At 40.8% G+C, this 12,862-nt stretch overlaps 1 protein-coding gene across 1 annotated transcript in view; it reads left to right on the forward strand.

Moving 5' to 3' along the window:
- Nucleotides 1–3,644, forward strand: part of spen (spen family transcriptional repressor) — a 28,979-nt gene extending 25,335 nt beyond the window's left edge. Inside the window, exons 12-15 of the mRNA XM_030056026.1 lie at nucleotides 43–399; nucleotides 511–705; nucleotides 1,319–1,477; nucleotides 1,592–3,644. Of these exons, the coding sequence (XP_029911886.1) occupies nucleotides 43–399; nucleotides 511–705; nucleotides 1,319–1,477; nucleotides 1,592–1,723 (843 nt within the window). The 3' untranslated portion in view covers nucleotides 1,724–3,644. The remainder of the gene's footprint in view (nucleotides 1–42; nucleotides 400–510; nucleotides 706–1,318; nucleotides 1,478–1,591) is intronic.
- The last annotated feature ends 9,218 nt before the right edge of the window (nucleotides 3,645–12,862 follow it).

A 12,862-nucleotide genomic window follows, 5' to 3' on the forward strand; every position in this document is an offset into this window, starting at 1 on the left:
ATACATAATTTTATTGATTTTTGTATATATTTTCTCTATCAGGTCCCTCCAGATGCAGAACTGGGTCACAGGGGTAAATTGTCTCAGTCACGTGTGGGAGGAAGTGACCCTAAGCCTGAGAATTCCCACCTTCGCCATGGTTCTTCTATGGATCTTTCACACTTGTCCCGAATGCCAAGGGATACAGCCTCACCTTCGTACCCATCTCCCATGACTTCACCTGTGACATCCCCCATGGCACTCTCTCACAAATCAGATGCAACTGTCCAGAAGGGACCTGGAGCCTTCCTGCAAACACCTCCACCAGCACTGCCCCCATCAAGTTCATCACAGCCACGACCTGATGTCAAGCTGGAGCATTCAGGCCATCGTTCCGTTGACATGGTGCAGCTTTTAACGGTAGGAAGACAGAGAGTAGCAATATTCACAACACATTTTCATACGTTTTTGGTGTATGTCTTAAGGAAAAAAGTATTTTATCAACACTCTTGTGATCTTTTCTTTGTGCAGAAATACCCAATTGTATGGCAAGGCCTGTTGGCACTGAAAAATGACCAGGCTGCTGTCCAGCTGCACTTTGTTTCTGGCAACAACATGCTGGCCCAGCGCTCCTTGCCACCCCCAGAAGGAGGTCCTCTTCTCCGTATTGTCCAGAGAATGAGGCTAGAGGCCTCCCAGCTGGACAGTGTGGCACGCAGAATGACTGTGAGTATCTTTTAATAGTTATTATGTCCTCCATGTACATTATGGTCACTATTCACACCTAGTAGGCCTCCTGCATGGTCTGCACTAACATCTTTGAAACATTATTGTGGTATCGTTTGGTTAGGTTGGCACAACACCGTATGTAAACCAAAAGAACATGCTTGTTGGTCAGAGAAGAAAGCACATAAAGAGAAAAGGTTCTATCCATAGTTGTTTGGATTTTGTACTTAATTTGGGATTTTCATTGCTAGATAAGTATAGTTTTGTTTTTTAGTTGTACCTAGTAAACTTATGAGAGACTTGATTCCAGATCAAAAAGGGTGGGCCTATTTTAAAAGTTAAGTGTTCAGAGTGATGTCTTTGTGTATAACAGCAAATTGGAGACTTGCTAAGCATTAGTGGAGGTTTAGCCTGTCCATGCGCCTGTTACTTTAAAGAGGAGATGCACTCTACTCCATTTAGGATGGTTAGATCCCTCAACAGAATCCATTGATTTTAAGTGCAACCTGATTAAAACCCTGTTAAATAGCTTATAATTGTCAAGGGATGACAAGACTTTCCTGTATACCAGTACTTTCACAATAAACTTTATTATGGATATCTTTCATGGCAGGTGGAGAATGACTACTGTTTGCTGCTGGCCTTACCCTGTGGTCGAGACCAAGAAGATGTCCTTAATCAGACGCAAGCACTCAAAGGAGGCTTCATCACCTACCTGCAAACCAAACAGGCAGCTGGCATCATCAATGTCCCCAACCCTGGCTCCAATCAGGTCTGTGGTCATTCAGATTTTTTCTATTGTAACTTGATTTCATCTTTTTGAATATCATGTGTCATAGAAATTTTGTTTGCTCTTATCATATTGTCTGCATCTTTTGATCCACAGCCAGCTTATGTGGTGCAAATATTCCCGCCATGTGAATTCTCGGAGAGCCACCTGTCACGCATGGCCCCGGACCTTCTGAACAGCATCTCCAGCATTTCCCCTCACCTCATGATTGTCATCGCCTCTGTGTAAATTTTTTTTTCCTGAACTAAGCCAACACCAGCCTTTTTGGATTCATCCGGTTTTGAAAACTGGGAATGCCTCATATTTTAATGGGTTTGACCTTTTATATTGTTAATTTAAGCATGCACTCACTTCTTCACTTCACCAAGTCCTTAAGTCACCCATCCACCAGTAATTCCAAAACTCTGCCTTTCTAGAGCGCATATGAAGGGTGCCGTGAGGATTTTTGATGATCAATTTTCTGCTTGCTCATTTCAATTTGCCAACTTCTGAGGTGTTGTGTACAGCATCTTGTATTTCAAAGCATTCAAAGGGGATGAAGCAGTGGATTATGACCTTCTTAAGGGATGTTCATACTTTCATATTAATGATGATTGTGGATTTTTTTTTTTTTTTTTTTTTTTTTTTGAGTACCAAGCTGATCAGTCATTGCACTATGTTGAGGGAAAAAATGAAATTGTGAACTTTGTACAGATTTGCCTAAAAATGATGCGTTATGAAATTATTACTCCAGTGATCATCCATGCTTGCGCAAGAGAAGAAAATCTTTGCCTGGGAAACGATCGAGAATCAGTCAGATCAATCATCACACTGCTTTTGCTCCTTCATCATCCGCCAACTTCTACTTCATTTCCAGAGTCAACTCTCTATCCCCTAGTGTTCCTTCCCCTAGGAACTCATGAGGGGACATTAAGAGTTGTACAGTTTACACTCAATGCCTCAACAGGGGACTATGTAGAGAATATTTAATTTGTTTATTTTTGTTTTCTTTAAACCTAAGGGTATTGTGGACAATTGTGAAACTGTAAATATTATAAATATTTAAAGACTGAAGCGATGTGTGGAGACCAAGTGGATTATTTTCAAGACAGATTGTGAAATTTCAATGTTTTCTTTCTTTCTTTGGGCAGGGGGGAGGAGGGGCACGGTGGGAAGGATCCCTACACGATCCAGGAGTGATATTCTCAAAAAAATATTTTTTAAATCGATTCTGTGCCAAAACATCTTTTGCAAATGATAAACAAACGCAATGTATCAAAAAAAATTGATCAGAACCTATTTTCATATGTGACTTTGTATTTGCCACTCAGAGGGCAGACTTGATTCCCTTTTTTTGGTATTCTTCATTTACCTAACTGTTACTACAGCGCTATTACATTATGAAATCATATCCTCATTTTGAAGGAACAGTTGTAGAGGTTGAATTGCAGTTCTCTGTTTACCATACTGGTCAATGTATTCCTGTGTTTCCCTCTCATTGATGTTGTCCTCTACTGCCCCCTGCTGTTTGTCTGGACGTCATCCTTCAGCATATTATTGACTGCATCCTGCGGTCAGTTAGGCAATGGCTTCACAACCGTTGAGCTATAGCATGCTTTATTTCGAAATCATAGAGTAAAGTAAAATCATAAAGGCGAAGAATGTGACTTGAACTTGAAATCATGCCGTTAATGGATGTGTTAATTGTCTGTTTCCATCCCTCTTCTTAACTATTGTCTCCTTGAGCCAAGCTGTAAATACTTATGTCCTCAATCTGTGCTCTTGTGTAGTTTTTCCCCTTTATAAGTGTCTCTCTTCAGGGTCCTTATTTTTGTTTTGTACAACAAAACAAAGCAGTCTGAAAGAGACAAAAGCTAGGTGCGTGAAACCGATGCTGAAAGTAAACCATGCTTGTCAGTTTTGTGGTGTAAATATTTCTATGACTGCAGGCTGAATACTCTCATGGTTATGTTGAAGGCACTTCTAATTTTTGATAAACAGATGAGAAGAAAACAACTTAAAGAAAACGGTGATTAATCTGAAAACTTTGTCTTTTGATCAATCCTCATTTTAAGTGTATTTTGCGGTTCCTCCATGAGGACATTTTAAACTGTAAAATAAATGGTTGTTTAACATACTTCTACAGATCATTAAATGGTCCATCACTCTGGGTTTGTGTGTTTGTGACTTGCCTTTAGAAATGTAACTTGTCCTGATGCACAGACAAGTTTAGACTTGGGAGGGAATTCATACTCCCCTTTTAGCCTATGGTTGGTGCAAAATTCATCATTAAGTTAAGTAACTGAGTTAAGGGAAAACATGGAGATGTTAGAAATCTGGATTCTGTCCAGTGTCCCAAACCCTTAACTTTCATTCCTGAGAAACCTGTAAGAACACTTCCTTTCTTATGGGAGTTCTAATATTGAAAATGCTAGCAACTTAAACATTTTTTTGACTACATCTATGACCCTTAATGGCAGCTATGTAGTCTTACAGCAACTGTACTGACACGGTCCAACCACATGTTCTCTAACATCAGGAATCAGTGTTGCAGTGCATTCACCAGTCAGAAGATGTCAGCATCTGCTTCTACACAACTTCTAGCCAGGTCATGTTTCTTTAGAGGATACCATACTGCCACCAGTCATTGCACTGCGCTGTGACCTTGCTTTGCATTGCCTTGCAACGTGAAAAAGCCTGACTTTTGTCTGCATGTGACTGCATTACCACCTGTTAGCCATTATTTCATTATTTTTTCCATTGAAAAGATTATTTGATTTTGTCAGAGTAAAACATATACTCTGTGTAGCACAGTTGTTAAGATCTTTAAAAACATCCCTTAGCCAGGACAGACTTTGTCTTTGACTGACTTGGGATCTTGTATGCCTAAATATATCTTGCTTGGTCAGTACAGATTCCCCCTTGACTAATGATTCACATGGGCTCACTATCTCATTGTTTCAGTAGTGTAATGTCTTTGTGGGATCTAGAGTAGAGGAGACACACAATCCTATAACACCCCTCCAAAACCAACAGTGGTCCTCTAAAAAAAATGACAACAAAATCAGCATCACCACTTAAATGACGAAGCCCTTTGAAAATGATCTTGCATGATACAATTCAAATTCAGGAGTTTCTAGCCTCAGTCTTTGACACTTATGGGTCACATGTGGATGCTATGGAATAATAAAACTTGCTTTGATGATAAATATATTTCCAAAAAGGTTTTTGTGTCTCAGCTTGAAGAGCAATGCTAAACTGGCTGTGGAGCGAGACTTCTAAAACGAGAATGAGCACCAAGCCTGCCAAAGTTGCAGTTTTACCCTGATCCCCGAGGCAAACAAACCCCATGGTTTGGGGAATTTCAAGACTCTTGGCCTGAACATTACGGTTTCCGGCTGCTCCTGTCAAATTCAAGAGCACACTAACTTACAGATTCCTCAGAGGGACGCCTATGGGGAGTTAGTGGCGATTGGAATTCCATTTGGGGAATGTTTGGTGGTCAGGACTGTAATGTGTCATTATTTTTGGAAATAGGCTACTTTTTGGAGTGAGAAATGTCCTTGAATGTGGATGCCCTGCCATGAGGAGACACCAACTGGATGACATTTATGTTATACATCCTTCTCAATTTCATCATCAGAAATTGATGTAGACGTACAAGAAGTGACAGCCTCATCCTTGAAAGCCTAAAGGACTATTGTCATTTATTCCTGATTCCACAAGCCTGATAAAATCATTTTGGTCAAGCCCTCATTTCAAGGTTTTCATTTGAAATACAATGACACTGAGAAGCATCAGCTGTGGCAGCACAAGCTAGCCACTGTGAATTTCCAAAGGAAGGTTAAGAGGGTCATACCAAAATCAGGGTTACACCCCTTCTCCCTTCTGTCATTACAGCAGAAAGAAGGGACTGTGACCATGAGGAAGAGGTGAAGCATAAGCGATTTATAGTGCCTTGACAGGCCAAGACTAGGAATGTTAATTGACGCCCTAGTTGCAGCGTGAGAAGAAGCAGACCAGGGTGCGACATGGTAGTGAAATGCAAGACAAGGAAGACTTAAGGAGCAACTCAAGACATCCATTCACATTGTTCTCCCCCCTTTTCTAGATTTCTTTAGGCCTTCTAAGATTACAGACTCTGCCTTTGAGCAATGAGGTGAAGGAGGAGTTATGTGTTCTTGTTCTTAATGCAGACCTCATTCATATTTTCTGCACTGTTCCTCTCTTGAATTCTTTGCCACAAGATTACATTTTGAAAGCCCAATTTTAGCTGTGACATTTAAAGAATGCTGAAAATTCAGAGGCTGGTTGTTTTGGACACTGATATGTGCTTGTTTTCTTGTTTTTCTGTTTTTGGCATTGATCTCTCTACATTCCATGCTGATGCTGTACCTTTTTTTTCCCCTTGGATGCTTAAGAGCACAGACGAACCAAACTGAAGGTTATGCTTCAACTACGGTTAAAAAATGAATTCGTTTGATTACTGTGCAGCAGGTGTCAAAGTGAAACTGAAAAACCTAAGCAGCTCAACATTTTCTGCTCACCTACGCCTACGCATACATTCCATTAGCAATCGCTATGCACAGTGTTTTTGTCATTTACTGTAGTGTACATCTCCCACGAGTCTGAAGCCACCAACAACTTAAAAAAAACAACAACCAAAAGTTAAAAAAAAAAAAAAAAAAAAAAGATGGGATCAGCGGTTCTACTTCTGTTCAGTGAGCTTAAATGGGAGTGGATGTACATGCTTTAACAAAGCGATGACAAAAGCTCTGGAGAGATCTGTTCCCACAAGCACATACACAAATGCACACCCATGCCTCTGTTTCAGGCCTTCGATCAGACTGGGAAACAGGCAAAAGAGAAAAACCTGTTGCTAACAAAAAAAGGTCTTTAGAGGGTAAACTTCTGCTCAACACATGAGATCACTGGATTCCTGGAGCAGTTACCAGAAACCCAGGCTTAAACCATTCCAGCCACGAGTAGTTTTGCCTTCTGGTGTAATCGTCCACAGGCAGTTCACTAACTTTTGCCTTCTGTTGTAATCGTCCACAGGCAGTTCACTAACGTTTCCCCCTGGTTTGTGAGACCAGAGCTTGCCAGGAGGGTTTCGTACTCCTGACTATGGATGTAGTCGCAGACTTCAAATAATTTGGCGCACCCCTCCCTTTGTCTGCATCAGAGGACTTGATAATAGACGATAATAAGAGCGTTGCGATGTCTTCCAGGTCACAGTCATTTGGGAAGCGAGGGTGTGTGTGTTTGTGTCGGTGGCAGGGCACTGAAATTAAGTGAATAACCCTTGATTGCTGCCCTGTGATAGCGTGAGCATGACTCCGACCGCAGTGATCCCACTCATCAAATTTTTTCCTCTGTTGACAAGAACTACCTCATATGACGCTGACTTTTGTGCCTTAACTGCAGTTGTAAGCTGTTGAGAAAGTAAAGAGAGCATACCAGATAGGTTTAGAGATTTTTTTTTTCAACCCAGGCTGAATTAAAATGCTGATTGCCATCATTTGCACATAGCACAACCCAACCTCCCAGCTAGCTGTAGTGACCCGAGGCTGATCATTTAGCTGTGACTGCTAGCCTTCAACAGGAGCGCACTTGTTTTCAGCCTCTCAGACGCCATTATGAACACACACAACACTTACAGCACAGTTCTATGTGTCTATTTGATTTTTTTTTTTTTTTTTATTTGTTTGGAACACGTTTTCAACAGTTGCTGCTCATCATTATGTTTGGACCTACTTTTTACAACGTCACTCTCGTCACTAAAGCTAGTGGTGAGGTTGTGTTATTTATGTTTGAAAATGATAGGAACCTTTATTTTAATAAGGCCTTTTAATACACTGATTAATCAACATTTTCTGTGGATTCTTGTTTTATGGGATGAGCTGTGAAACAAATGTGAGCTGTGGTGAGTGTGTTTTGTCTGTTTTGTTTTTTCCGTCCTATTGCCACCCAGCTGCCACTTCCTTCTCACCCCTTCCCTGAAAGGACTACTTTCTGGGAGGTTTGGTATCAAAATAATGTCTGTGATTCTGGTAGACAGTGTGCTCTGTTGCTGTGAGTATTCACAATTAAAACTGCCACAAAAGTGAAGAAGTGAGAACTTGTGGAATCACACAGGCTGGGTGGCCTTTAAGTGTCAAACCTGATAGGTTTAGGGGAATGGTAAAAGACACAAAATTAAACAAAATGAATGCACTCATATGGAAGAAAATCTGTCTTCCTACAACAGTTGTTCTAGAGATGGGTCTGCTGCTAGAACTCTGTGTGGCATTTATCTGGTCTCTGATCTGAGCTGCTGTTAACTTGTGATTTCTGAGGCTGGTGACTCGGATGAACTTGTCCTCAGAAGCAGAGGTGACTCTTGGTCTTCCTTTCCTGGGTCGGTGCTCATGTGTGCCAGTTTCATTGTAGCGCTTGATGGTTTTTGTGACTCCACTTGGGGACACATTTAAAGTTTTTGCAATTTTCCGGACTGACTGACCTTCATTTCTTAAAGTAATGATGGCCACTCGTTTTTCTTTAGTTAGCTGATTGGTTCTTGCCATAATATGAATTTTAACAGTTGTCCAATAGGGCTGTCGGCTGTGTAGTAACCTGACTTCTGCACAAAACAACTGATGGTCCCAACCCCATTGATAAAGCAAGAAATTCCACTAATTAACCCTGATAAGGCACACCTGTGAAGTGAAAACCATTTCAGGTGACTACCTCTTGAAGCTCATCGAGAGAATGCCAAGAGTGTGCAAAGCAGTAATCAGAGCAAAGGGTGGCTATTTTGAAGAAACTAGAATATAAAACATGTTTTCAGTTATTTCACCTTTTTTGTTAAGTACATAACTCCACATGTGTTCATTCATAGTTTTGATTCCTTCAGTGAGAATCTACAATGTAAATAGTCATGAAAATAAAGAAAACGCATTGAATGAGAAGGTGTGTCCAAACTTTTGACCTGTATATTTATTTATTTATTTATTTATTTATTTGTTTGTTTTTTTCCATGGGGCCCAAAATTCCTGGTGGCGCCCCTGCCCACAAGACTTCAAACATAACGTTAAAACAAAGAGCAAGTAAAGTCAGCCAACTAGATAGACTGGCTACAAGCAGCTTTCGTGCTGTTGATCTGTAAGGTGACTATCAGGCCAAACTGCAAGCTTGTGTAGCCCATCTACTTCCTTCTTCCCACACAGGAATGGATTGCATTCTTTATCTAGTGTGTCCTCGACTGGTGAAGATACTGTGGTTTCTGGCCTCAGTGCAACAAATGGAATGAGGCATGTCTGCTATTTTCGATGTGAGAATAGGAGACAGCACAGAATTTCTTAATGAAAACACCACTAACACAAAGTAGATATGACTTTCCATGCAGAGATGATAAGGGAATACATGATATTTGTTTATTGTGTATTACAGTTTGCAAATGGGTAAGAAAATTATCAGTGGAATGTTTGGGAGAAAAACATTTTTTCCCAGAGCGTAATTATAAATGCCTCAATCCAAAAGATTTGATTTGAACACAGAAGCTGTAGCAAGAGCTGGAATGCAGTAGATAGGACTCTGTTTTAGTAGCTGAGTAATATAACCAGGAAATACAAGAGGCAAAGGTCATGTAGATAAATACACACAAGGTTTATCAAGTCATTCAGACGTTTGCAAGGCATTCTTTCCTTTCATTTCTAAAGTGGCCCTTAATGAACTTGTCTACTTTTGCCAATTCATCTTGCTGCCTTGTAAAAAAAAAAAAAAAAAAAAGAAAAAAAAAGTTGTCATATATATCATTCATAACTTCCAATTCACATCCACGTAAAATGAGAGCATTTCTCCTGGCCTCGTTTCAGAGGTCAGCATCGTGCAAACACGGTGGCAACGCTGAATGAAACAGTATGATGTGAGCCTTCCCCTTTTTTCCACAGTCAATACATTCATACAATGGACAACATTCAAAACTAGATCAAGTGACTGTCATGGTCATAGTACACAGTAGGTGTGGGCAGGCTGAGCTGTATGTAAGCCTCACCCAGGTGACTCAGAGCCCATAAATGTGACACCTTCCTCTGACATCATTCGTTCTCCCAGCAGCAATCTGATATGTGGGGTATAATACAGACGCTTTCACATGACATCTCTCATTTGCATCATTTGGCCTCATAACATGTCTATGCTTCCTTTAAGACCATATAGTTATATGTAAATACGTTACAAAGCCTTTCATGTGTGCTCTTTTTTTTTGATGAATGCAAATGTAATCCTTATTTACATTTTTGAGGTAAATGTAAATTTTATTTGAGGTAAATGCAGAGTGTGTGTGGAGCTTGAAGGCACTCATGAAGTTGTCATGTACAGTATGTCTGCCAGCTAGTGCCGGCGGGAATTACTTTAAAAATTGTGAGCATTTGAATCTGTGTCCTGCTGTGTAACACAAGTGCAACTGTTAAAACTCAACTGAAATCTGACATTAGCAACGAGGTTTGCATAATATTAGCAAAGACTGTGCTTCTCCTGTTACCTTCTCCAGTGAGCATCTGCAAACTGGCAAACGTAGCTGAAAAATGTCCACTTTGGAAGTTTGGTCAGTTTAGGCAAGGGTTTCCTCGGGTTAAGGTTAGGGTAAACAGGGGTAGATGCATTTCTCAGCACGGATGCAAAACTCAGCATAACACCAGCCATCACTGAACTGCAACAACACCAGAGTGTGTGTTTATTTTCAGAGCAACAGGCCTTTGGAGCAGTGGTTTGTTTTTGAGATAATGGGCTGTTGGACTAATGGACTTCCGGTCCAATAGGACATTTTTTGGACTATTGGGATATCGGAATCATAGGCCTTTGGACCAATGGCATGGCACCCTAGTAAGCATCATGAACTGTCATAGTTAAGCCAGACTTTAGCGAAGAAGTAAACTTTTCGTAAACTTTCGTAAAGCTACTTTCCCACTGCTTTGGTCCTCAGCCTGGTACCATGGTAACAGTACAGATAAAAATGGCTGCTGCTCCAACCAGTCTGGTGTGTTGATTTGAATAAGAAGGACCGTTCCTCTCAATGCAAGTTGTGCGATGCAAAACATGTCTTCATATCATAACAACAAGCAAACATTTAGAAGGCAACTTTCCCATGGAAGCAGCACTTCTACGCACGTATATCATATGTGAAATCAACATTTGTAAAGATCACATTCAAATCAGAAGATATTTAACTCGGTGTGGGACTGGACACATCTGTATTTGTTTCTGGTTCTGGCCCTCCCTCACCACAGATGAGGCAGGGGTGGTCAGGTCATCCCGCTCCGGGGGGGGATATAAAATTTACTTGGTGGTTGCTTCATTTTTCTGCAGAAATAAAGGATATGCTTGTGGGTTTCTCTTTCTTTTTTTAATCCTTCATCTACTCAGCATTTAACCACTCTCCACCTTCAAAAGCCAATCTATCAGCCCGTGTGAGGAAGTGTGAGACTGTACCTCAGGTGCTTGGGTGGCAAATGGAGACTCAGGCCACTTGGTGTGGATGTTGATTTGGAAGTACACTGTTCATATGCCTGACTTGTGTTAGAACAGATTTCTCCCAGTGCAGTGGATGAGGACAGGTACTAGTTAGGATGTACTGATTGTTCAGGAGGAGTTGATCCTGCCTGTTCAACTCCACGTACATTCTGAGGGACCCAACGGCTTGAAATTTGTTGGGGAGCAGACAAAAGACAAAGGAACGCTTTTGACAAGCACCGCCAAGATTCCCTAGTGCGCAATGATGTTTTCCATTGTTGGGATTAGGTATGTGTGTGTGTGTTTGTGTGTGTGTTTGCTGAAAAGCCTATTGCCTGGCCGCTGCATTAACTTGTGTTTAGACCTCCACTGCTGAGCGCACAGAGTACACAAAGTAGAAACTGTTTACAAGAATATCACAAACTGCTGCCCTCAAACCTCAACCATGTTATGATTTATGGAAAACTGTGGTTTAACCAGGGATTTAGGCAATTACCAAAGTTAAGTTTCACATAGAGCCCAGATTTATGCCTTGGTCAGAGACTCGGGAGCCTTTCAAGTTATCCATAATGGAACACAGTGTCCCAAATGCTCGTAACCTGCGGGCATTCCGCTCGGTTAAAAAAAAAACAACAAAAAACTGCATTAAACACACGTTCACATGCAGTCAGCTGTAACTGGCTGCAAGAGGTAAGTGTTTGAAAAAAACTGAACTTCAGTAACCATGAATCCTGTAAAGTGACATGAGAAAACAGCACACTCATGCTGTCCCAGCTGCTCTGTGATGCGGGCAGGTCGGTCAGCGGGACCAAAGAGGAAACTCTGGAGGGATTCTGGACGGATTCTCTGTGGCTGAGGAACTGACTGTATGTGACACCAGAATTTCATTTAGGTAAATAAGGCAAATATGCAGCAACTGCAAAAGGGAAAGGATGAGGACGCACACCTGAGCAGGAGGGGCAGGCTGCTGAGCAGACACAGTCCAGTTGGAAACAAAGTAAAGCCACGCACTCTTACTCCTTTACTGAGGTTTATTTTAAACGGTCGGCCACCACGCCTTCATCAGGCACAAAATGAACAGATTTTTAAACATGTTTTTCTAACAGAAAGTGGCATATTTAACTTCTCTTCTGAAAATTTTGAGTCCTCATGGTCTAAATGTAGATTATGATTTGAGGACATATGTATAATGTGATAGGACGCCTGATAATAGGCCCTAAAATTAACAATTGTCTTTCAAGTTTGTATTTTTCCTATGAAATTTTCCATGCATTTTTCTAGATATTTTTCAGTGTATTTTCTGTGCAGTTTCCTATGCATTTTTCTATTTTTCTTTCATGTTAGACATTACTATAAATTACTACTTATGTAAGCCACAAAACTTTTGAATGCATCAAATTGATCTAATCAAATAAACTTGTTGACTTTATACTTCTGTATGTTACGTATTTGAAGAAATGTTCCCTGTAATGAAAGTCATGATGAAATGGTGGTTCAGCCAGCGACCCAGTGGCCACACCTGTACCTAATTGTACCTAATTATCTCTGATTGCCTCTGCATCAGCACCGTAAATGCGTGTGTTTATTTTGTGTCTTGAAACCCTGAAGACGGCTCTGCCCCAGCATAAGTTGGTTGTTTAAAATAAACCTAAGTAAAGGAGTCACATTCTCCATTGTGGAGGATGGAACATTATTCTCTGCTGCAATCCAGCTTTGTGATGAGGCTATATTTTTGCCAAAAAAAAAACAACAACACTAACACAGAAATGGACAGAGCCCTTTAGGTGCTGCATGTGTGGGCTTGACTTAGAGGGAAAAAAATATGCATCTGAAAAAGTCAGAGTCAATACGAAGGTTATTTTCTCTTTAATTCCCGTCTCACACCCACGTGTGAGC

Source organism: Myripristis murdjan, chromosome 7 (genome assembly GCF_902150065.1).
Source record: "Myripristis murdjan chromosome 7, fMyrMur1.1, whole genome shotgun sequence".
NCBI classification, from domain to species: Eukaryota; Metazoa; Chordata; class Actinopteri; order Holocentriformes; family Holocentridae; genus Myripristis; species Myripristis murdjan.